The 26,255-nt window shown below is 35.0% G+C and overlaps 1 protein-coding gene across 50 annotated transcripts in view; it reads left to right on the top strand.

Moving 5' to 3' along the window:
- The window catches only part of ADGRL3 (adhesion G protein-coupled receptor L3), an 801,265-nt gene that overhangs the window by 646,362 nt on the left and 128,648 nt on the right, over positions 1-26,255 (top strand). For all 50 annotated transcript variants that reach the window (XM_070262457.1, XM_070262459.1, XM_070262461.1 and 47 more), the window contains 4 exons: positions 5,415-5,598; positions 6,502-6,624; positions 11,896-12,104; positions 12,814-12,990. In XM_070262457.1, coding sequence (XP_070118558.1) covers positions 5,415-5,598; positions 6,502-6,624; positions 11,896-12,104; positions 12,814-12,990 — 693 coding nt within the window. The remainder of the gene's footprint in view (positions 1-5,414; positions 5,599-6,501; positions 6,625-11,895; positions 12,105-12,813; positions 12,991-26,255) is intronic.

Below are 26,255 nucleotides of genomic sequence, written 5' to 3'. Positions count from 1 at the left end.
CCTTGACCCTCCTCAGTAAGAATTCACTACTTTTTGTCCCATATGCTGTGAGTTTTTAGCTCTATTTTGTGCTTCTCTTCTGCCTTGGATAGTGGGCAAATTGAGGGCAGACTTCATGTTTTCCCTCTTTTTCCAAACCTCATCCAGCAGTGACTTTCCTAGTTCTTTCCATATCATACATATTCGATGAAACCTCACTGAATTACATTGAAAGTGGGCTTTGGGACACTTAAAACAGTTTGGAAAGTTTGCTATAGAATATATTGTTGCTATGCAGGGTGGTCTGCATTCACTACAATAACTTGTGGTTCTACTTTTCTCCTTTTGAACTCTGATTGTCGTCTTAATTCCCTCTAATTCAGCCTCCCTTCCTTCCAAACCATGGTAGTATCTAAGCACTTTATTCTCTGGAAGATATGGCAAAAGTTATAGAACTAGATGCTGTCAGTTTTCCTATGATATATAAGGTAATTAATGGTTTCATAGTCAAAGTAGGTTATCTTCATTTAGTGAGCATTTATTGAAAACCCAAAATGTCTCAAGGCACTAAAATTTACCCTGAGAAAACACAAATGCACATGATGTCTCCCCTAAGAACATCATAGTCTGATGAGAAAGCCAGACACAAATATGGATAATTCTATTAAAGGTGAATAAATACTAAAATGGGAGCCCACTGTGGCACTGAATCTCTGAAAAGAAAATGATTCGGATAATATTGGCTAATAATAGGTTTTTTTTTCATTTGTACTTAGATATTCTTTGCTCTTATAATTATATAAAACCAATACCTTCAAAGATTTTTTTTTTTATGCTGGCATAAAAATGGAGAAAAATCACTTAACTATGAATTTTCACTGGATGGCAATCATTCAGCAAGGAGTTATTGAACACTTATTGGGGGCCAGGCAGAGTTTTTGCCGCTTGTAAGTGAGACAGAGTTGCCACCCTCATGAAGCTTACCTTTTCTTGAGTGAGAGATCTAGAATAGTCATGGAGGTAAATAAATATATGAGATACTTCAGATAGTGATACGTGATACAAAGAAAACAAAACACGTAATGGATTTAAGGGTGGGGGTATTCTCTCTAGATATGCTGATGATGGAAGCCCTCTTTGAGCAGTTGATACTTTAGCTAAAACCTGAATGAACTCTGGGTTACAAAGCTTATATTCGGAAAGATTCAGTAGTGGTAAAGTTATGTGTCTTTTCACAAGGCATTCGTTCTATCTGGATATTTATTTTGGTGGTTTTCAAGTGAAGAAAGAGGGGTAACTAAGTTCCCCAGGTGGTTCTGCTTACCTAGTTTGAAACCTACCGCTCACCTGGGTAAGAAGTGCTGTTGATATGTTTTTCGTCATTGATCCTTTTGTGTATTCTTGCTAAGAATCCTAGGCTATTTCACAAGCACATCCTCTTGGAATAATGACCAAAGTTGTTATTGGAAAGAAATATAGCTGTTTTTCCCCCGAATTTTTCACAATAGTTATAACAAATACATAACTCCTCCCTTTTGAAATAAAATAAGTGTGATTATACAGTTTGTATCATCTTTTAACAAACATGCTACAATTGTATGCTATGAGTAAAACTGGTTAAATGGATTTTCTTAAGATCTGAATTTAATGATAAAAGGTCCAGTAATATTGTGTAATGCAGATATATGTCCAGAAGTATATGGTATGTCCATGATCCTGCTATGAATCTAAGTGTTTGACACTTTCTAGTTGATATTTGACTTTTAGAAACAAAGTCACTTTAGGGTCTATTCTGTAAACTGTATAATGAGAAGAGTATTATCTAATAGATGCCCCTAACTACCCTCAAGGTGAAACATGATGAGACATTTTCTTGTGTAGTTCACGTTTTGTTGATTGGTTAGAAAACATAAATTTGTCCAAAGATACACTAAAATTTATTGGCAGAACTACAATGCAAATTTCCAGTGCCCATCTCCTCTTCAGTTTCTAGTGTTTTAAAAGAGATAGTGAAGTACATTAACATTTAGTTTCTGGCAAGGACGTTGTTGATTAAATTTACTTCTCAAACTTTTAGATTATTTCAATTTGTACGTGTCAAACCATTAGATGATTTTTTTTTCTCGTGGACTGAGGCATTGTGGTGAGGATATAAATTTCTTTAAGATAAATTCAGGACCAATCTTGTTTTCTTCCAACTTTAGAATATAAATTTTAGGTCAGAAAAATATTTATAGCAGAAAAAAGAGAAATCAGTGAGAGCTGTTGGAAATAAAGTGGCGTCCCAGTACCTCACTTTAATCAAATTCTTTGTACATTTCCCATTCAACTTTGGGTCTAAGTATAGTTAAGCTTATTTCTTTGTAACCAAATAAAATGAAAATCAACCTGTTTTTAAAGGGATGTTGAGCTAATGAAAGCAAATGCAAATAACTAATTTGACAAAAAAAAATTATCTATGACCAGATGTCATCATTCCTAGCTAAAATATACAAATGCATAAATGTATAAGGAAACCAAAATATAAATGTTCTTTTATCATTGAGGAGTTATGAGTATTTAATTGGCCTTTGTTAAACTGATCACAAGGACATGTCAGCCACCTTTGGAAAGTTTAAGCAAGCTGTGTTAATTATAATGCCATTAAGAGTGACTTATTTGTGCTGTCTCACTAGCAGAAAATGAGTCAATTTGTTCAAGCCTCAAAAACACACATTATAAACTATTTAGTCCATAGGTTCCTGTACTCCCCTATTCCTCAGAGCTTCAGGTAGTATAGTCTTCAGTAGTGAGTTGTCATACTGTCATAACAGGTCTGTTTATGAAGATTGCATTGCAGAAGAGTTATTCCTTCCACATCTCACTGAAGTGTGGATGTTTTGTAATTATCAGGTATGACTTGTGCTTCATTCAAGGAAGACCTCTTCCTCCCACACTGGACTTTGATGTCAAATGAAGTAAAGCTAAGGTTACACCTTAAGCACTTGTGAGCCAGGCAACCTAATGAAATGATTATACTATCCTCTTCAATTTATAGATGAAGTACAGAGATGACAAGTAACTTGCTCAACATCACACAGCTAGTAAGTGGCAGAGTCCAGGTACAAACTCAGGAGACGTGATTCCAAGTCCTACACTCTGATTTTAGCACTACAGAATTCTGTCTCTCAAACCTTGTGTTGACATTTCCTTATAATTATACTTAAGCGATCATAACAGGTGCTTTTTCAAGAGGAATAAATGAATATTAGATTTACGTTTTAACCCACCCAAATTTTAGGACCATAATTTAAGTCTGTCGTTTCTATAATAAGCTTGGAAATCATTTGGGCTTTCATAGAAAGCTTCTGTAAAGACTATGTCTTATTTGGGAAGATACAATTGTTAAAATGTACTCAAAATTTGTAACTATGAAAAAATACTGCACCTTATACTTTCTCAGTTACAAAACTAAGATAAGTTAATAAGAAGTATCTTTGATTCATTTGCTGTCAAGTGAAAGAGAGTATTTTAGCTAAAGCAGTCTGTTGTCAACAGGTTCCTATTTAGAACATTCTTGGAGTTGACCACGGTTATTCCTTTTTCTTATTTTTTTTCTTTTTTTTCTCCTTTTGCATTTTTTAAGTTTAAAAGAATTTAAAGTAGTAAAGGGCAGAACAGAAACGTTGCATTATCCCCAATAAATTTTCCCTGAGGTAAGGTTAAAGTTAATCAATGTCAGATTATTAACAACGGCTAAAATTGCTGCTCCTTAAAGAAGAGGCATAATTTCTGTTGCATGTGGGATTTTCAGAGCATTTCTAATGAATTCAGAGGATCATCTAATCCCAGAAAGAATGCTTCTTTGCCGTCAAGAGGTTGGTTTTCTCTGGCTTCAGAAAATACCTAACCTTTTTTTTCTGTTTCCTATCTGGCATCTCCTTTTTGGCGTATCCTATTGGCATTACCCCTATAGAGAACTTCCTGGAAAGCAGATCATTTTGTTGAGATTCGGAAATGCTTTTGTCTAGCTTCTAGGTCATGCTTTAAACCCAGAACAAATGACGGAGCTAACCATACTATGTGAAAATGCCCAGTCATTAAACTCATGAGAGATTTTTGGTAGTGTTTTTTTTTGTTTTTTTTTTTTAATGATGCAAAGTACTCAAGATTCAAGCAAGGCTATTTCACATAAAAGTCCAGTGATGTTGATTTTTGGCCAGAACTTGGAATAGCTGGGAAAAATATCAAGAAAAACAACTTTTATCAAAAGGCAAATTAGTTTTTGAAGCTGGTGTTAATTGGCAGCCAAGGTGTTTCATTATGAAGCTGAATTTTTAACAGTTGTTACTTGGTTACTATGAAAACACCAGCCAGAAGAAAACACTGCAGTGTAATGGATATTTCTCCAGTCTCTCCCATTCCTTCTGCCAACGTGTCAATAAAGTGAGTCCAGTTTGAAAACACCCATGTGCTGCCTAGAAAGAGCCTGCGTTGGCTGTTGATTCAACTTTATTTCTGGATTAGATGCATATTTCATGATCAACGGGTTCAGGGATGGTCACTTTCAAACTGCAGCTGCTCTTTTTCTATTTTGCAGTTCTCTAGGTATGAATGAAACCTTAAGACCTTATTGCGAGCACTATTTTTTTCTTTGTAACCTAGAGCATAAAGCTAACCACAGGAAATATATAAATTGTAACTAGAAAGATGATTCTTTTCGATGAAGCAACAAGAAACAGAGTGCTTTATCTCTATGTGTGAGTGTACCTACTGCTGATTTTTTTTTTAAGGAAAAACACCTGAGGGCCACAGGTAGCAAGTGCCAACTGTTTATTCCCATCCCTAGTAGAGAACAGTGTGAAGAAGGTTTCTCTCCATACATAACATATCCGAAGCCCCTGGGAGTATGTATGCTTTGATATTTTCCCCATTCTGACATTTTACTAGCTGGCTAAGAAAAAAATCAGTTTGCTTAGTGAGTCCTTAACCTATAGGCAACAAATTCTTGTATTGTCCTGTCATGGTCATCATGTTAATCTCTGTTGTGTTCAGCATCTAGTTTTATGGTGATGCATAGAAAAAAATCATTTTTTGTAAGTGACGTGATAAAATTGTTATTTTAAATTACATGCCAACTGTTTCCCAGCCAAATAATTTAATTATGTGGTTATAGTCTTATTTAAGCCTTTGTTATTGCTTCTAAGCAAGTATGGCTCTATTTGTTGTCTTCAAAACAGAAGCAGGTTTTCCTCTTGCCTTGCAAAGTCTCAGGTAGGGTTTTACAGAACAAAATAATGAATGCTTCTGCTGCAGCATGTCACAGGGGAGGCTGGGACAATACTGAACTCATGCACACCGCTGATCCTTGCTTGCTGGGCAACATGTACACCTGGATTTCTGACAGCTCTGTGGGTTCACTAGAGACCTCTGTCATTCTGTTCATCCTCTCATAGGCAATGGTCGAGACAGTTAACAACCTCCTCCAGCCACAAGCCTTGAATGCATGGAGAGACCTGACTACAAGTGATCAACTACGTGCAGCCACCATGTTGCTTGACACTGTGGAAGAAAGTGCTTTTGTGCTGGCTGATAACCTTTTGAAGACTGACATTGTCAGGGAGAACACAGACAATATTCGTAAGTGGCCTTTGTTATACAGAAGGGCCAGAGATCCTTGTACAGCAGAAGAGGGAAAAGAAAAAAGTGTCTATGGTGGCCCAGATATTGTGAACGATACTTTGTTTCAGTGGGGATAAGTTATTCTTTTTCTATAATTAGGAGGACATCACCTGTCATAGGCTTAAAAGGGTCTTCATAATTGTGTATGTTATCCTCCTTGAGACATTCCAGTATTGGATATGTTAGCCTGAGATCACTTACTGTGAGCTCCATTTGTTTTTTATAGTTTTTATATATGTATATCTATGTATGTATTCTACTATTTAAAATTTTATCCTCCTAATACAAGGCATATGGGTCACTTTGGTTATAATAAGAGGGCTTCTGAATTATATACTATAAAGAAATCAGTCATTTAAGTGAAGGTGAGGAAACAATTTTTGATAATTGTGTTACTGGCTCATAAAGAGTATAAATTTATTTTTATTATGCACAAGGATGTAGCTGACAGTTTTATTTCAGAAGATTTGATAAAACTTTCAAACTTATTACATTTAAAGATAGATCAATATTGACAATAGTGCAGCTGTTGATTATAAAAGGATTTTTACTTAATTCATATAATAAAGATAGTATTTTGAAAATAAAGTCAGTGACAAAGCATTAGGATTTGAGCTTGAATTTTAAATTTTAGGCTTGTAGTTGATACATTTGTATTCTTGTTTACCTGATTTTAATAGCTTTTATTAGCTTTATTTTAAAAAGAAATTAAAACCCTGAAAGAATGCTTTCTAAATAAAAGATTGAACTCTTGAGAAATTAAACTATGGAGACTATTCAGAAGTATTTCAGTGATTTAGGAAATTATCTTGGCTTTGGTGTGTTTTTCAACGAGTACTGATATCTCTTTGCTATTAACAGAATTGGAAGTTGCAAGGCTGAGCACAGAAGGAAACTTAGAAGATCTAAAATTTCCAGAAAACATGGGTCATGGAAGTACTATCCAACTTTCTGCAAATACTTTAAAACAAAATGGTCGGAATGGTGGGTTAGAGTTTATTTGTTAAGCTTGATGGAATTGAACTTGTCATCCATTCATTGCCTTTGCTTGGAATTTTAGGCCTGCTATCCAAAAGCTCTCCTTCTCCTCTCGCTCCACCATTCTCGTTCTCCTCCTGCCCTTCCTCTCTCTCCTCCCTCTCGCACCAACAATATTGCAATGATATTTGTTCTACAAAATTCCCAGTCAGATTTGGAAATTGTTCATTACTTTTAAGTTGCAATGTCAGAAACTTGAATGTAAGGGAATTAATGAACAACAAAATTCAGATGACCTAACTTTTTTCCTCGAAAGGAAGGACTCCTAAGTAGTCAGATTTGGTTTCTAAAAATTTTAACGGAAATTTTACCTGTAATTTTAAAACCATATATATATTTTTTCCTTATTCATTTCTTTTTGAGGATGTTTCTATGCTTTTCTTTTGTAAAGCATACAGAAAACTGAAATGTGAGGAGATGCTTTTGGAAAACGAAACTGGTAAAATAGATCAGTTTAGTACTAGACTAAATTTACCCAATATAATTAAAATTAAATAAATAATCTCATAGAGAAAGTATGTCTCAAGCCTCACTAATATTAAATTTTTTAATACATATCTTTTGCCAGGTAAATGAGATTCTTTAACCTGTTAGGTGTTAGGAAGATGACCTCAGGGCATAGCAACCAACTCAAAGCTGATGTTTCATATTGCAGGGTGAATAGTTTTGGAAAAAGGAGAACCTACTAAAATATTATCAAAAAAAAATTATTGTCAGCAGAACAAGATTCTTTATAAGTGTTGGAAATCTTGTAAGACTGAATTTATAAATCATTATGTTGCTAATTTGACTATGCAAATTTTAAGGCAGCAGCAAGATATTCTATACAGCAAAATCAGATTCCTATATTAGCTCCCTAACTGGTTTCCCTCCTTCCACTCTTACCCCCCAACAGTATATCCTATTGACAAAGGGTTCTTCCTGAAACACAAGTCTGACCAGTTCCCCTCCAGTTACACTTAGAATGAAATCAAATGACTTAACTAGGCCTACAACGTGCTACCTGGTTCACCTCCATCCTGCCTCATCTGTGCGACTTCACATTTGTCTTTAGCATGCTCTCTGTGACCCAGACAGTCTAGTCTTGATTCTTTTTTTTAAATTGAGATATGATTGACATATAACATTATATTAGTTTCAGGTGTACAATGTAATGATTTGATATTTGTATGTATTGCAAAATGGTCACCACAGTAAGTCTAGTTAAGATCTATCACCACACATAGTTATATATTTTTTCTTGTCATGAGAACTTTTAAGGTTTAGTCTCTTAGCAACTTTCAAAATATGCAGTATAGGATTATTAACTACAGTCACTCTGGTGTACATTACAGCCTCATGACTGACGTTATAACTGGAGGTTTGTACCTTTTGATCCCCTTCATCCATCTCCCCTACCCCACATCCCCTGCCTCTGGCAGCCACCAGTCTGCTCAGTATGTCTATGAGTTCAGTTTTGTTTTTTGCTCTTTAAGATTCCACATATAATTGAAATGACACTGTATTTTTCTTTCTCTGACTTATTTCACTCAGCATAATGCCCTCAAGGGCCACCTGTGTTGTCACAAATGGCAAGATTTCCTTCTTTTTTATGGCTGAATAATATTCCACTGTATGTATATACCATATATCCTTTATCTGTTCATCTATTGATGGACACTTAGGTTGTTTTCATATCTTGGCTATTGTAAACAATGCTGTGATGAACATGGGGGTGCATAGATCTTTTTGAATTAGTGTTTTCATTTCCTTCAGATAAATACCCAGAAGAGGAATTGCTGGATCATATGGTAGTTCTATTTTTAGTTTTTTGAGGAACATCCATACTGTTTTCCAGGGTGGATGCACCAATTTATATCCCTACCAGTAATGTACGAGGGTTCCCTAAGTTAGTCTTGATTCTGTTCCTTGAACACACCAAGAATGTTCCTGCATCACATTTTTGCATTTTCTTCCTTTCCAGAATGCAATTTTTACATTTCTTTATATAGAAGCTTCCCTGTCATTCACTGCTCTGTATAAATCTCACCTCTTTAGGAAGGTTTCCCCATCTCCCTGAAGTTAGATCACTCTTTCCCAATCATTCTTTTCCCATTAGCCATTTTATGCCAATGCTTCTTCATAGGATTTATTCACTTACCATTATGTGAAATTATATTTTTATTTTTTAATTTTTTTGACTTGCCTGCTTGTGGTCTGACTCTCCCTCTAGGTGGTAAGCTCCATGAGAGCAGGGACCTTTTGTAATTTGTTCGCTAATATAAACCTGGTGCCTGGTACAGGATGTACTCACTAAGGATTTATCAAATAAGTATGTGAACTTTCAGATACAAAGCTAATGAAGATTGACATATGTCTATATTAGTCAAATTATATTTTGTGCTCATTTATTTTATTTATTAAATTAATGTAATGTGTATGTGTGTTTGAGCTCACATTTAAGCATTAATTTTGGAGTGAAGAATCTGTAACAATTACATGTGTCTAAAAGCACTGGTAAAACAAGGTAGGATGACAACACGACCCCATCCCACAAGTGGAAATTGGTATAAATTGCCAGCCAATTATAAACCAATTAAAATAAAAGTTGTTACTGTCAATAATAAAAATACATAGATGTTCCTAAGGTTAGCCTTCCACAAATCAGCATTTTTATATTTTACCTGAAACCTAGAGGGGAAGAACTAAAATTAAATGCTGTGTTGTAACAATCAAGAAGAGTTTAGTGAATTACTGTTGTTTGCCCAGTACTATGTTAACAGATGTGGACTGGAAGTTTAAGAATGCCCCTTTCCTTTATGTAGCTCTTATCATAATCTGTTTTCTGGGTTACTGAAAGAATAATATATATCACATAGAATCACTGGGAAGGCTGGAGAGTCAGGCTCAGAAAACACACAAGAGCAAGGAGGCTGACAGCAGGCGGTACCATCACACAGAATCGTTGCGGTGAGATGTCACTGCTGCCGTAAGTGAAGGCTGCTGCTGCACTGCCTCCTGCTTCCCTGTGTCACCAGTTCCTCATCCAAAATCTGAGGCTAGTGTGTCTGATTGGATGCATCTAACTGAGGCGCCCAGAGCAACCTCGTTGCAAGGCAGGCTGGGAAAGCAAGTATATGTCTATTTTGTGTCTATAAATCCTTAAGAGTAGGGAATTTCCCAAACATGGGAGCACAGTTTAGATGTTGGCCAGCCTTCTCGCTCCTCAAAAAAATACATTAAAACTTTTTTGTCTTTGGGGCCAGCCTGGTGACCTAGTGGTAGGTTCACATGCTCTGCTTCGCCTGCCCGGGTTCACCGGTTCAGATCCTGGGCAGGGACCTGCACACTGCTGATCAAGCCATGCTGTGCCAGCAACCCACAGACAAAAAATAGAGGAAGATTGGGACAGATGTTAGCTTAGGGACAATCTTCCTCAAGCAAAAAGGGCAAGATTGGCAACAGATATTAGCTCAGGGCCAATCTTCCTCAACAACAACAAAAACAAAATTTCTTTGTCGTTATTCCCACTTGATTCTAAGATTCAGGACAAGGACTATGACTTCCTCGTCTTAGTTAACAACAGTAGTCAGAGCAGTGCCTGTCTCTTGGTGAACTGAAATGAATTCATACTGGAAGTAAGACATACGGTTTGACTTATTTTAAGAAAGGAAATGATATGATAAAAAAACATGTTAAAAGAAGGTTAATTTTACACAGGATTACATGTAAGAGATTGTCATAAAGGAAAAAATAAGGTTGAAGGACATATGGAGATAGCAACCTTAAAAGAACATGGTAGTTGAGTTTTAAGACAGTAAAGATTTTGAATCCTTGTTTTTTTCTTTCACTGCAATTAAGATATAATTTACATACAAGAAAATGCATACATATTAAGTGTTTATCTTGATGAATTTGACAGTTGTACATTCCTATATAATATCACATAAAATAACATATAAATCTCTAATATTACCCAGGAAATTTCCTGGTGACTCTTTCCAGTCTTCTCACTCCCTCCCCCACCTGATGAACCTCCTTTCTTCTCATTATTATTTCTGTAGACAAATTTTGCCTGCTCTTAGCTTTCAAATAACTGGAATCATACAGTATATACTCTGTCTATATTCTTTAACTCAGGGTAATATTTTTGAGATTCAGTCATTATGCTCCATCTATCTGTCATTTGTTCTTTATTGATATATAGTATATTCCATTATAGTAGCATGCTATAATTTATTCTCCTATTGAAAGATTTTGTAGTTGTTTCTGGTTCAGGACTTTTATGAATAAGGGCTATCAACATTCTTATATGAGTTTTTTTCTTTTTGGATATATCTTTTCACTTATCTAGGAAGGGTAGATATATGTTTAACTTTATAAGAAATTGCAAAACATTTTTCTAAGTGGTTGAACCATTTTACACTCCCATCAGCAGTATACAAGATTTCCAATTATTCCACATCCTTGTTAACATTAGTGTGGTCAGTCTTTTCGATTTTAGAGAATCTAGTGGGTATGAAGTGGTATCTCAATGTGACTTATTTTTATTTCCCTAATTACTAATGATATTGATAATTTTTTATATCTATTAGCCTTTCCTATATCTTTTTGTGCTAAAATGTGTGTTTATGTGTTTTGCCATTTCAATGTGTCATTTATTCTTTTATTGTTGATTAGTATAAGTGCTTTATACATTCATGAGTCTCATATATATATATATATACACACATACATATACCTATACAACTTCCTAGTCTGTGGCTTGCCTTTGCATTTTCTTAATGCTTTATTTTGATAGACACAAATTTTTAATTTTGATAAAGTTCAGTTTGCCATTTTTTTCTTTCGTGGTTAGTGTTTTTTGGGTCCTATCCAAATCATCTTTGTCTTCCCCAAGATCACAAAGATATCCTACATTTTGTTCTAGAAGCTTTATGGTTCTGGTTTTTATCTTAGGTCTATAATCCATGTCAAATTACTTTTTGAGTATGGATTGAAATAGGGATTGAGGTTCATTTTTTTAAATACTAATATGTAGTTGTTTCAGCATCATTTGACTTTCCTTTTCTCATTAATGACTTGGCACTTTCGTTAAATTGAATGCTTGATTTTTGTTGTGAGTACATATTACATAGATTTGATTATGATCTGATTAGACCTGTCTAATTTAAGTGGAATGTACAAAGTAATCAGAGTTTTTGCCCAATTTATAATTCACATTTGCATTTATTTTAGGAGAGATCAGAGTGGCCTTTGTCCTTTATAACAACTTGGGTCCTTATTTGTCCACGGAGAATGCCAGCATGAAGTTGGGAACAGAGGCCATGTCCACCAATCATTCTGTTATTGTCAATTCCCCTGTTATTACAGCAGCAATAAACAAGGAGTTTAGTAATAAGGTTTATTTGGCTGATCCTGTGGTGTTCACTGTTAAACATATTAAGGTAAGAAAATGGCATGGTAAGTTTAGTTGTCCACATTACCTATATTTGCTAAAGCATGAACAAGAAGTATATTAATTTCTTTTTATTTTTTTCCTATTGTTTGACATATAGTAATTCATTATCTATAAAATGATAGTGGTGATTTTTTTTTCTAAAGTGGGGTAGGAGAATAATTCTTGAATATGTAAATGCTTTTGGTGAAGACATTCATAGATGGTTTTATAAATGCTTCTCCATAATTAAAAAGAGCTAGCAATATGTTCAGTGGAACTGGACGTGGCTTCACATATGGTGTTACAAATAATTAGTCTTTGTGTGTAGATATATTTTTGTGTATTGTAAATTAAACAAAGATTTCTAAAGATCTTCCTTTCAGAAGTTGATTATTTAGAGAAATTTATTAATTTACTTTGCAATGTACTTTACTTTGAAATTAGTTGATGTGATTCTGAGACATTAATACTAGTATTCCTTCAATATTAATTTTTAAAAAAGTAAACTCACCTCTAATCAGGGGGAATAAACAACAGCATATAATCAAATTTGCTTAAACTTGATGAAGCTCACATAATATGAAAATACTGATAGATATCTCCACAAAAATTGTAACAGAGTATGATGTTGTATTAGAGGTTAGGAAAATGCCTACCTAATTTATATGATCCTAAAGTAGTTTTTGGCTTGATTAATTTTTTTTTTTTCCATGTAGCAGTCCGAGGAAAATTTCAACCCTAACTGTTCGTTTTGGAGCTATTCCAAACGCACAATGACAGGTTATTGGTCAACACAAGGCTGTCGGCTCCTGACAACGAATAAGACGCACACTACATGCTCTTGTAATCACCTAACCAATTTTGCAGTGCTGATGGCACATGTGGAAGTTAAGGTAAGATATATACCATAAAATAAAAACACCTTAGCACACAATCAGGACACTAACTATAAAAAGTCCTAACTCTATGGGCCAATCTCACTTCAACGTTTTTGCACTTTTATAGTAATTCTATTGAGGAACTCTCTGGTATTTGACTCATATCTTCCTGAATGATTCAAACAACTCTTTTTTTTCTAGAGTCAACATAGTTCATAAAATTGAAGTTTGCTTATAAAATAAAATTTTGAAATAAAACTTCCCTTAGTTGCCCCAACTTTCATTTTGTATGAATAAATGTCAGAACTCATGGACAGGGCAAGATAGGACCCCAAAACCAAAGGCCAGTGTGGTAGGGTTAGGAACTGGGATCTGGTAGGTTGAAGACTAAGGAACTATGCATGGGATTAAATACTGTCAGAATGATTCTTGGGAAACCAGCCATTAAGCACAATATACAAAGCATGGTAATGCAAAGGGCTTAGCAAATTCTAACATAATGTAATGGGTTTTGTCCATTCAAGAAGATACTATTCTAAGGAAAAATCCAAGTGATAGGTACTTTCCAAAGTCAGGAACATGGCTAACTTGGTTGCATCCATCTTTTCCTAGCATGACTCTGGCTGTCGTGGATGGTGGCATGAAGAGGATTTAGATTTCAGATATACTTAGGACATAGAAATATACAGAACTTATTAACTTGGTTATAGAGATTGATAGGTAGGTTAGTAACAAGAAATTACTATATTTGTAAATTCTCATCTCTCTGATGTCAGTAAAAATAGAGGATTGCTGTCCAACACATTTTAATAAGTGAAAACTGTAGCAAAGGTTTTATCTACCTAATATCATTGATCCAAATAATTTCATCCAGAATTTTCTTTGACACTTTTGAATTTAGAGATGGCACAGGTATCCCGGAGGGAGACCAAATCCAAGCCTAGTTAGCACCCTAAGAGCAAATTACCTTAGCTGTGTCAGCACAGTTCAAATTTTGGTCTTTAAAAGACTGCAAACTCTACTTTGTCAGAGCATCACAAATTGATCTAGCTTGGCAAGATTGGCTACACTAACAAATGTTAGATTTAAACCTGGAATGTGTTAGTATGGCTCTGGGATTCTACTTTTCAGCTTAGGGAATAAATTCAACTCAGAAAAATGGATCTCATTTGAAGCAACAACAAAATATCATTTTTTGCTCAGTTCATTCTGTAACAACCTCTCCCAATACAAGAATCCTGACTGTGACGATTATTGTGTGTCAACAAGAGATAAAATAAATGGAAATCAATATTTTCCTTTAGCAATCAGTCACACAGTATGTATGTCCTGGATTTCTTGTATCACAGTCTCTTGTGATTGCCTAAGTCAGTCCCGTTTTGATCTCACAACATGATTTTAACACTTGAAAAACAGAAAACAAGCAGACTGATCGTCCTTACAAGTCCCAAAAGAAATACACTGACCAAACTTACATTAGACTAGTATCTAAAACAGAACGCTAATTTATTCATGCACTGTGAGCAATACAGCAGCCAGTTGAAACACATATTTATATTTGCTAGGTATCACTTTCTAACTCTGCAGGAAAATCTATAAAGGGGACAAAATTATATTGGAGAATTTTGCTTGACGAGCTTGGAAAGAGAGCAAGAAGAGTTAGCAGGGTAATCTTGAGAGCTGTGCTGTTAAGCTGTGGTGTCCTGATGCATGGGTCTTCCCTCCAGGGCTCTACTTGTGCACTGAATTGCCCTTATCTATCATCTGTTCATTCTGTACTTCCTTCATTCTTTTATCAACATTTTTTGAGCACCTAAGTAAAGGTATTGATGTATTGTCTGCAACACTGTAGCCTCTTGATAAATGTAATTTCCTCCTTTCCATCTGCCGGAGATTACTAGACTCTAGCATTCCAGTGAAGTTTCTGGCCCTCAAGGAACTCACATTGGTGAAGGAGAGGAAAGGGCAGAGAAATGAAGCTGCAGTCATAATTGTGATAAGTGTTATCATAGAGGCGTACCCATTAGGGGAGGGACACAGAGGAGCATCATCTAAGTAAGGAAGGACTGCTCAGAGAGGGCTCATCTAAAAAGAGTCCTGCTCTGTAGGATGAGTAAGATGTGATTAGTAAGGTAACATGTGGAGAATTTGCGTTGACCACATTCTTGCAACATTTTCTTCACTTTGCCTTGGATACACCTTTCTCTTGTTTCTCTCCCTCCTCAGCAACTGGTCCTTCTTAGCTTCCTTTTCTGGTTCCTCCTCATCTCTGCAACCTCTCACTGTTGCTCTGGCCCAGAGTGTAATCCTAGATGTAGTCTAGGCCCTATCCATGCTTTCTACCAAGGTGATCTTATATAGTCATATGGCTCTACATCATCTCACAATTCCCAGATTTCTATCTCCATTTCTTAACTCCAAACTCATAGATTCAACTGCTAACTTGCCATATCCACCCAGACTTCTAATATGTGTCACAATTCTAGAACTACACTTTTGGTATTCTCCCATCTGAGTCTTCTCTATCTTAGCAAATGGCTACTCTGTCCTTCCAGGTGCCCAGCCCTAAACCATGCACCATCTTTGTTTTTTTTTCACTCATACTGCACACCCTATCCTATGAGCATATTCTGCCAGATTCAAGCCCCTATCATCTCTCCTGGACCTTTTTGTTATAGCCCCTTAATTGATCTCCCCACTTCCCTCCTTGTCCCCCTTAAATTTGTTCTCAGCATAATTGCCAGAAGGATACTCTTAAAATGTAAGTAAGACCTTGTCACTCCTCTAATTCATTCTCAAAAAGCAGTTCTGTAATCCCTTTAAAGTACAGATCAGGTACTTCATACCTTGGATTCAATCTGAATGACTTTTTATCTCAATAAGAGCTGAATGACAAATCTTGGCCTGTATTAGCATCACTTTACTTCCTCTCCTATTACTCTTCCCTTGCTCACTTGGCTTCAGCCACATAGCCTTTACACAAACACATCAGGTGAGCTCTAGTTAGACCTGAACGTCTCCCTCCTCCTAGCCCCCACTTAGCCACATGGCCAGCTTCTTCATCTCCTTCAAGTCTTTGCTCGAATGTCACCTTCTCAATGAGGCTTTCTCTTTCCACCATATTTTAAATTTCAGATTACCCCACCCCCACAGAATACTGTGGAGAATAAGGCAAAACCTGACCCTTGCCTCAGGGAATTTACAGGTTATCCAGGGAGAGAAATGTTAAGACTGATTTTTGAATGGATGCTGAGAGAAATTTCATAGCTAGGTCAGAAGCAAGGGAATGCTTCTACCATAAGGTGGCAACACAGCTGGTTAGCAACTTCTGAGTTCTCTCTACTTCTGCTGTCAAGGAAACATTTGATTGTCTTGTCCTTTAGACATAAAAGTAATCTTTACAGAAATTTACGTAATGTAATTTTATACTAAACTGACATAGTATTTATGGTATTTTAAAACTTTCCGTTATTGGGAATCATCTGTAGGTTTATTTGTTGTTCAGCAGAATGTTAAATATGCTAAATTCAAGTATCTATCTCTTGTCTTACAAGCAGTTCCTTTTGTGAACACCTTTTGTGGGAGGAGTATTTTAGTTTACTGGAGCATAAGTTTCAAACTAATTGACTAATTAACATTTCTACTGTGGTTTTATAGAGCACTGTAACAAATGCTTTAGATAAGGGTCTCTCAATTTATATCACCTATAGCTCTTTCCTCTACTCAAATTATAATTCTTTGAGAGATGAAAAAAGTCTTCCTACACTTTCCTGTCAGTTCAACTTGACGTTGGTTTTTATTATCTTTGAAAGTCTTCGCTTTCCTTAGTTTGAGGACTGCTTCTCTGTCTCTGTTTTTTAGTGTAGTATATCCTATTGTCCCCACCACAGCTTCACCCCAGTCGAAGTGTAGGCATTGATTTGGCTATTTAAAATCATGGTATTTCTTTAATAGTATTGATTCAAAAGGGTGACAATTTGGAAATTTTTAATTCCACACCATGGATTCTGTGTGTCAAATATTTTATAGCTAGAATTTTTTTAGGCAAGAAAAACATGAGGTAGTTTTACATTGCAAGATTCTGCAGTTGCACGTGAAGCAAAGTACTTACTTTTCAAAAGGAATATTCTTATTTTTTAAGATCCCACCAAAAAAGTTACTTTGAGTTTAAGAAATGATTTTATTAATGAAAAATAAAATGTTTAATGTATTATACTACAGATTGTATACTTCCATTCCCAAGATTTTATGCTCATTTTGTATTTTGCCATTTATAGAATGAAGGGATTGAGGTGGAGGTGGAGATGAAAATTCATAGCTAATATGCAGTACTTTAAACAGTATATTTATTTAGGGGAAAAACTAGATAACTGATAAGTTGAATACTCTCCAAATGTGAAAAGTTCCATAAAAAGAAAATCATTTCAAAAATGGTCAAAAATGTAAGATTTTGTTATATTAATTATCTTGAATATTAACATTATAAAAAAAATTGAAATCTTTTTAGAACCAAAAATTATTCTTGGATTTTTGTATTGAACTATTTTATAATGATTTATTTCCTTCATAGATTTGTTAAAATTTGAAGTTATTTCCTTAATAGTATGCTGTGTTATTATCTGCCTCCTCCACTACACCCTAAGCTCAGTATTGGGAGCAGAGAGAGGTGAAAGAAGTAAAAGAGCCTTACTGACCCGTACCCCTCCTGCTGTACCAGATACTGGCAAACACACATCCCTTGGTTTTCTAGGTTAGAGAGAGTATTTAGAATTTCATGTCACTTGTGAACAATGGGCAGAGGACAGGTATTTCAAAATATGAATGAGTATAACGGGAGAATTTTCTTCCTACCCCCATGGAGCATTTGTTCAATGCTCCTTTGAAGAAATAACAAGAAATGAAGAATGCTATCTCCATATCACTTCCCTCTGTCCTACAAGGGATCAGCAATCACCTAGAACCTCTTTCATTTTATTTCTGATGAAGTTGCTATGATAGAGGAAGTTATTGGAGGAAGGAGAGGAAAGTTCTATGGACTCTCCCTCCTACTTGCCTCTTACAGGGCAGGGAGGAAGAGAGGAAAGGAAACCTACCTAGTGATAGTGAGAAGGATGCTGTTTGCATCTGTGTTTGAGAAGAGGAATTGACACTTAGCTGGTTGAATGTCTTAAGTTCATGAAAGGAGGAGATATATTCTAAACCAGCTATAGAGAGAGAGCAGCTAAAATTATAGATTTGGAGAAAAATAAACCATTAAATATTACTACTTTTTTCTCCATTCTTTTTACAGAACCTTTATAAAAAAGTTGAAAGAGTGATACAGTAAACATGATGTAAGCCTTTTTCTGAATTCACATTTAAATTTTTAACACATTTGACTTAACTTTTCTGTGTATGCATGTGTGTATATATTTTGCTGTTATTTGATTTTTTGAAAGTAAATTATGACTTTATAATAGTTAATTCCTAAGTCCTCCAGCAAATGTGTTTTAAGAACAAAGACATTCTCTCTCTATCATTAACACACAAGAAATGTAAGATTGATTAAATACTATCCATCATCTACTATATAATCCATACACAAATTTTTCCAATTACCCCAATAATGTGTTTTATAGCCCTTGTTTCTCCATGCAGGACCCAATCAAGGATCATGCATTGCCTTTAGTTGCCATGTCTCTTTAATCTTCTTTGACTTAGAAGTCTTCTGGTCTATTTTTGTCTTTCATGAAAATGATATTTTGTAGAATCCAGGCCATTTGTCCTGTCGAATGTGCTAGAATTGCAGTCTTTCTGATTGTTTTCTCATAGTTAGATTCAGCTTAAACATTTTGGACAGGAAATACCATGCAGGAGATGCTCTATCCTTCCCATTGCATTAGGAGGTCACTTATTGGAATTACTAGTTTGATCACTTGGTTAAAGTTACATTGTACAGGAATATTGAAGTTTTTGTAGTTAAGAGGAATCTACAGAAACATTCTTGAAAACCTTATTTTATTAATCTCAATTTCTTTAATTGTAATGTGCTTAGTCCATCCTTTATTTGTTCCTCAAAGAGCTGACTACCATTTTTAGGACAGGCAAAGCTTATGGTCTAATTAGTAAAATATAGATAAGTAATCAGCAAAATCAGTATCTTGTGAGAAATGTCTTATTGTTGCAGTAGAGGATGCTGTGGAAACACATGGGAAACAGCCTTCATTTGACCTTGAGGGGCCAGAGAACATGCTCTCCATAAAGTAACAAAACTGTTTAAGCAAAATGAGAGTGACAGGATGAAATAGCATGAAAGAAACCTGGATTTTTGTGGGTTTCCAGTATATTTTTTCACTAAATTGTATAGTCTTTAATATTAATAACATTCTTCCGCTGATTGTTTTTATTTCTGGGTTGTAGCAGAATTTTTAAGCAAAAAGACCTGCAATCTTGTTATATGCACCTTGGGTCCTGGTCCTCACAATTTTTAGGGTTTTTATCATGTTCAGTAAATAAGTTTGGCTAAACAGAGCTGCTGGAAATGCATCTGCAATTCTAGTGAGAAATATTTTATAAGAAATAAGTAATCAAGTTTATGGAGATTCTGAAAAGTGGAGATTGAGTGAGGACTTCAACTCTCAGAATCACTCAGTGTGTCCAGTAATAATAGGAATGACTATCATTTCTTTAATGTCTACATACATTATCTCTTTTAATCCACAACACCACAGTAGATATTGTCATCATAATTTGGCCGATTTATAGTCTGAAGGAAACTTGGAATAAGAATTAAAAGTCAGGAGACTTAGGGTCCTTATTCCAGTTATTTAAGTCATTGCCTCTTGTTCTTAGGCAAATCATCTATACTCCTTGTTGCCATTATTAGTTGTTTAAATGAGATTAATAAAAATTTTTCTAACATTATCCCAGGATTATTTTAGAGATTGAATAACAAAATCTACTAAAATCATATTGAGAATTATAAACTTTTTTGAAAATAATGATTTTTGGGGTTTTTTTTTTTTGGTGAAGGACATTGGCCCTGAGCTAGCATCTGCTGCCAATCTTCCTCTTTTTTTTTTTCCTTCCTAGAGCCCCTAGTACATAGTTGTAAATCCTAGTTGTAAGTCCTTCTAGTTCTTCTATGTGGGATGCCACCACAGCATGGCTTTATGAGCAGTGTGTATGTTTGTGCCCAGGATCCTAACCAGCAAACCCCGAGCTGCTGAAACAGAGTGCATGAACTTAACCATCAGGCTGGCCCCAAAAATATGATCTTTTAATTCACTATTTTCTTAACTGTCCTCAAAGCCCTTGAGCAGACCCTGAGGGTAGTTAACTATCAAGGTCCAAATATTTAATTTAGTTTCTAATAAAAAATAATGATTTTATCTACCTCTATATGGATAAGCTTTCCCTGAAAGAGAGAAGTTTAGGCCAATGCTTTGCCTTGTTCTTTGAAGTGACAGTTTTTCACAATGAAATTGTCAAATAATAGACTTTCAGCAAGATATTATCATAAGCACATATAACTTCCCAGCTCTTCAAAGTGTTGGTTATTATGAACATTATGAATTCCCACAGTATCAGCACCACCAAATTCATTTTAAGTTCAATCATAAATCAATGCTAAGTATGCATAATCTTTTTCGTTGGTTTGGTTTCTTTTTCACTAGTGACATGATGTTTAGTATTGACTAACTGAAGGATTTTTTAAAGAATTTAAACATTTTAACTATAATGGCTCTACTCACCCAATTTACCCATGCCTAAGAAAACGTAATCAACCAACCAAGCAAAAGAAACAAGCTTGGAGACCTTTTCCATTCTACTGTTCTAAAAATATTCTCAATTTCCTATGCTGCTCCTTGTAAGAACTAGTTGATGTATTTACTAACTCTGCTCTGTTTGTTCCAGATCACAAAATTTTACCTTTTTTTTTTAAACACTGAGACTACTCGGTGGTTATTTTTCTTTTTTCCTGGCCTGTTTCATTCCAGTGTATCTAGTAAATAAAGTGATAAAGCTAGAGAACTGCAGGACTCTAGAGGAATTAGGCTAGATTTTCCAGAATGGTTATTGATATCCTTTCTAAGACAGGCAATAAGTTCAACTTGTATAAATAAGATTTTAAAAGTATTTGAACAAAAATATGGCTGAACAGCGACTTTTCCTATCTTGTTATAGACAATTCAAAGGACTGCCAATTTATTTTGTGTATCCTTACAGTGTAAGCATTACTATTTAAAGATCAACTATGATTGGTTACTTGCTGATTTAAAAATCCGATTCATGGAACTTTTAAGATGTTGATTTTGTAAAATTTAATGTTAGCTCAAGTTACTATCTCTAGGCCTGTGGGATAATTGTCCATAGGGTTATTATCTGGAAGACCCTAACTCTGTTTAATATGCAATAAATTTATTCATGAAAATGGAAAAAAAAAAAGAAAGCCTAATAACTATCCCCTTTTTATTCTCCCTCAAATTACTTTAGCTAAGAACACCAAATGAAAATAGAATAATGGAGTAAAAATGGGATGTGCATATATGTATACATGTATGTGGTATATATTTATATTTACATTCTGTTTAATTCAATACCTGACACATAGTTGGCACTCAATCAATATCCTTAGAATGAATCTACAGAACTTTTATGAGGTATTTTTGGCTTGGTGTAGTTTCTATTTGTGTGGTTTTTGTAATCTAGTTATGCAACATTACTTTCTCTTTTAAGCCTAATTCAATTTGTTTCCATTTTAAAACTTTTCTTTCTCATGTGGTGAATTTATCTTTTCTTACACGCCAAAGGAAATGACTCTCTGAGAAGAAGGATATATAATGATAACAATAAACATACCTGGGTAATTCAAGTCTGGCATTTCTCTGGTTCCCTTTTATTATACTTCAGCTCCTCTACTCATTCTATATCACCTAACCCCTTTAAGAAATACTTTCAGAAATTGGGTGTTTGTATTTGTGCTCTTTTTAATGAAAACAATCTTAGGAGAAGTTATCCATTTTGTCTGAGAATCAGGAAATTTGCTAAATGATCCCCAGCAAACTTTGTTTTAATAAAATTTTGTGGGTTTAACCATTGCATTGAAAGATAGTCAAGAATTTTCACCCATGAAGACCTGGCTCTTTCTGATTCTAAGGAGCTTAACATAAATGGGTCACAAAAGGGAATCGAGGAGAGGACCTCCACTGTTAGTGAAGTTGTTAAGAGCCTGGAGTATTTGGCCAACAGTTAGAGTGATCAACTTTTTAGAGAGCCAGCTGGGAAATAGCGCTATCAGATCAAAAATATACTTAATTTGTAATAGGTAATGATGCACATATGTGTTATTAATACTTAAGAGTGACAATTAATAGTATTTAATAGTAATTAATAGTAAGGCTAATAATGTGAAAAGCTATAACATTATTTTTTTTAATGTTTCTTTCTGTCCTCTGATACAGCAAAAGTCTTTATTGGACATTTAAATTTTTAGGTTATATCATTGTATATCTTTGAGATATATAAATGTGAGACTTTAAAAAAGTTAAGTACAATAAAGTAATTGAACAGATATAACCCATATTTAATAAAATAAATATGACATGTTTCTTTCTGTTTGTCCTTTTCCTTCATTTTTTTTTTTTTGGTTACAACTGAATATAGTCAAAAGTAAAATTTGCTTTGAACTGCATTTCTGCTCTTCTCAAGCCCACCATACATTGATTCCTGGTATCAATTCAATGTGATGACATCAAGCTAAATATCTTCTCAACAAAAATATTAGGCGTGGAATATTTAGGATTTGACTTAATAGCTTTACTTATTAGATTTTTAGACTTGTAGGAATTAGTTCCCAGCTCTCCAAAATGCCCATCCACTTTGTAACTACGTGCTTGTTTTGGTAGACCAGCTGTTTGTTAATCAGTTCTTTTGCATGTGTGAATTCATCATATAGGCTGTCCATGTGCAAAATGTTCATCATTTTTAAACACTTCCAAGCACATTGGATGTCAACATAAGCTAAAACATTATCAGAGATAATGACTTTAAAGTACGGAGGTTATTTTACTTTATGCAAGCGATATTGGATCCAAGATAAGTTTTAATAAAGAAATGAGAAAGTCCTGTTCAACTTGACTGCCCTTTTCTGGTGAAATTTTTTGGAAACAGTCCGAAATCCCAAAAATAAGTAGTGTTTTCTCTTTCTGAGTTTTCGTCCTAACCTACACAGAAGTTCATGCAACTTGGGTAGAGTCAATTCATCTTTCTCTGAGTTCCTCATAGCCTCTTCAGAGATTGTCAAACACTTTTAGAGAAATCATAAAAATTTGTTTCACTGTAATCTTTTTCCCCATTCTCATCTCTCATATATTTCAAAATTAGAGAAAGGCATTTTTCTTGTCCCACATTTTGAAGACAGGATTTTACAAAAGACTGATATTTTAACATCTTTCCTGTGGCCAGCGCCAATGATAACCATCTTGTAAGCACATCGCAAGAGGCTGTCTCCTTCTATTTCTAGAAAGTTAAAGAGCTCATTAAGTACTTCTGCACATTTTGAGGAACTGAAAAGTGACCAAAATATTTCATTATGAAACTTCATTATCTAGGTAAGCAAATCACATCCCTTTTTGGTAGCTTTGTCCACAAAGTGTACAGAACATTTAGTAGGTAAGAACTCTTCATTTCCTTTTGTAAGAAGTTTATATGCTGAACGCAGTTTTGAAAATTTTTGTTTGCACTATCTGTTGAATATGCAGATAGATGAACAATGTCTACTTTATATCTGGACGAGGTGTCAACAATCATTTGTTTTATGTCTTCTGAAGTTTCATTAAAATCTTTCTAGAAATCAAGAAGATGATTTTAAACTCCATTTTCAAATCAAAATACCTAAGAGCTAGGGGAAACATATCTTGTTGCCATCATTCAACACATCACTTGATATACTGTAGAAATGTTTATTTGTAAGATCTGACAGAATCGGCTCTATGCTATACGGGGCCGACAACAGTTTTCAAAATTTCCCCTTTTGTATACGCACAGGACATTTTAGTTGCAACCTCTGAATCAGGAAAAGTAACTTTACTCCGGTGCATAGAGAAATCAAAGGAAGAAAACAGTATTCTTGTGGTATACTCGAGCTTATTCCATGAGCATTGGTTTCAAATGAGCATTAATGTCTTTTTTGGGAGATTAAAAAGAACTTTTGATATTAGAGAAACTTGTCTGTTTCATCCAAGACTTGTGAGAATCAGTCTCCATATGCGCATTCATACAATCACCTCCCTCGTGCCTGGTCCCAAATTCTCTTCTGCACATTGTGCAGTATGATCTCTTTTGGTTATCTCTCTAATCTATGTTGGTGCATCCTCCCATGTATCTTTAAAATAACACAGTTATTTAGTCTTCTTTTTCTGTATTGTCATGTTATTATATTATAGTTCTTCTCAGTTTCATCAATGAACCATTAGAAAACATGGTCATTATATTCACAGTGTTCAAAATTAAGTAGCGCAGTTTTGATACAAAGCACAACAGTTGATCCAAAGTCAAAGAGGAAGTCAGGATCACAACACGCTGAAGTTGCATACTTAAGTCTCATCACTCAGAGTGATGCAACAGTGGACTATCCAATACCAGAACTGCAAATCATAGTTGCCAACATCAATAGTCAGGGGGGAAAACAGCAGGAGTCACTATGGAAGGTGGAGAATCGATGCTACATCCAATCGACACTAAAAATAGTGTTGCTTCCAGCCTCTGCTTTCTTGGCTTTCATATGGATTTTTGTACTTTTCTTCCAAACTTCTGCACCTATCTCTGATCTCTGAGATTTCATCATGTCTTGGAGATAGCTTTCCCAGGATGCAAAAATCTAGTGCCAAAACTAGGACATTCCTGAGCAAACCTTGACAGTTGGCCATTTTACCACCAATTCCATCTCTAATGCATACTAGTTGAATGATCTTAGTTAATTACTTGCTCTCTGTGCTTCAGCTTCTTCATCTGTAAATTGGAGATAATATTCATATCACATCATAGTGTTTTGTAGGATTAAGTGAGTACCCAATAAAATAAATAAGCACTTTAATAGAATCTGACATTTAGAAAGTTATGTGTTAGCTATCTCATCATCATCATCATCACTATATTAACTCAGAAACACTTAAGGATGAAATTTTCTATCTGCCTAGCTTCATTTCCTATCCTCAACTCAGTTATTCCTAAAAGTAAGACCACAGATACTCCTAAAATCTTTTTCTTATTTATTGCTTGATCAATTCATTTCCTTTAAAAATTTCTAACTGATCACCAATTACTTTCTGTTTTACCAATTTTAATCTACTTTTTTTACCTATGTCTACATTTTGTTTTTTTAAAGATTGGCACCTGAGCTACCAACTGTTGCCAATCTTCTTTTTCTTTTTTGCTTTTTCTCCCCAAATCCCCCCAGTACATAGTTGTATATTTTAGTTGTGTGTCCTTCTAGTTGTGGCATGTGGGATGCCACCTCAACACGGCCTGATGCAGTGCCATGTCTGCGCCCAGGATCCCAACCAGCAAAACTCTGGGCCGCCGAAGCGGAACATGCAAACTTAACCACTCGGCCACGGGGCCAGCCCCTACCTATATCTACATTTAATTCTTAGCTGTTGTAAGATACTTAGTTCCCACAATTTCCACTATTTGCTTTTCTGTTTCCTTCATTATGGTAGTCGCGGATCTGGTTCACCAAATATGGTGAAATTTTAATTCTTTTAAAGTTCAAAGCAAGAAAATCTCACATAATTTAGTGTGTGCTGTGCTATGCTTCTGAAATCAAAGAAATTTGCTGAATAAGTTCTATTGAATCCAAAGGGCAATTGATTATCAATGTTTCTGTGTTCTTACTTTGCCACTGTTTCTCTCTTAGCAATTAAAGCTTGAAAATATTTAGATTGATTATTTTTCAATTTGATACAAGTTTGAGAATTGTGGCTAAGTAGTTTTGGTTAATTTACTATAAAAATCATGAGAAATCCAATTATACTGTTCTTCTTACTCTTACTCACCTTTGACCTTTGTCCTGTTTTGCAAAGGAAATCCTGATTTCCTCAGACCATTGAGCCCTTTATTTTGCCAAGCATTTGCGGGATGACCTTTGTGTCTGATGACCTGGTTCCCAAGAGTTAGAGCAATGCCGGGAACTTATTTCACAGAGTTCATGCCACATTCATCAGAAAATAGGCCTTTCACAACCCTACTGGCTTCAGTGAAATTCATGATTCAAACAAATGCCTTATGCTTGTGTGATA

This window comes from Equus caballus, chromosome 3 (assembly GCF_041296265.1).
Source record: "Equus caballus isolate H_3958 breed thoroughbred chromosome 3, TB-T2T, whole genome shotgun sequence".
Classification (NCBI taxonomy): domain Eukaryota; kingdom Metazoa; phylum Chordata; class Mammalia; order Perissodactyla; family Equidae; genus Equus; species Equus caballus.
Note: the sequence above shows the minus strand (reverse complement) of the source record. Positions and strands in the feature narration are given on the sequence as shown.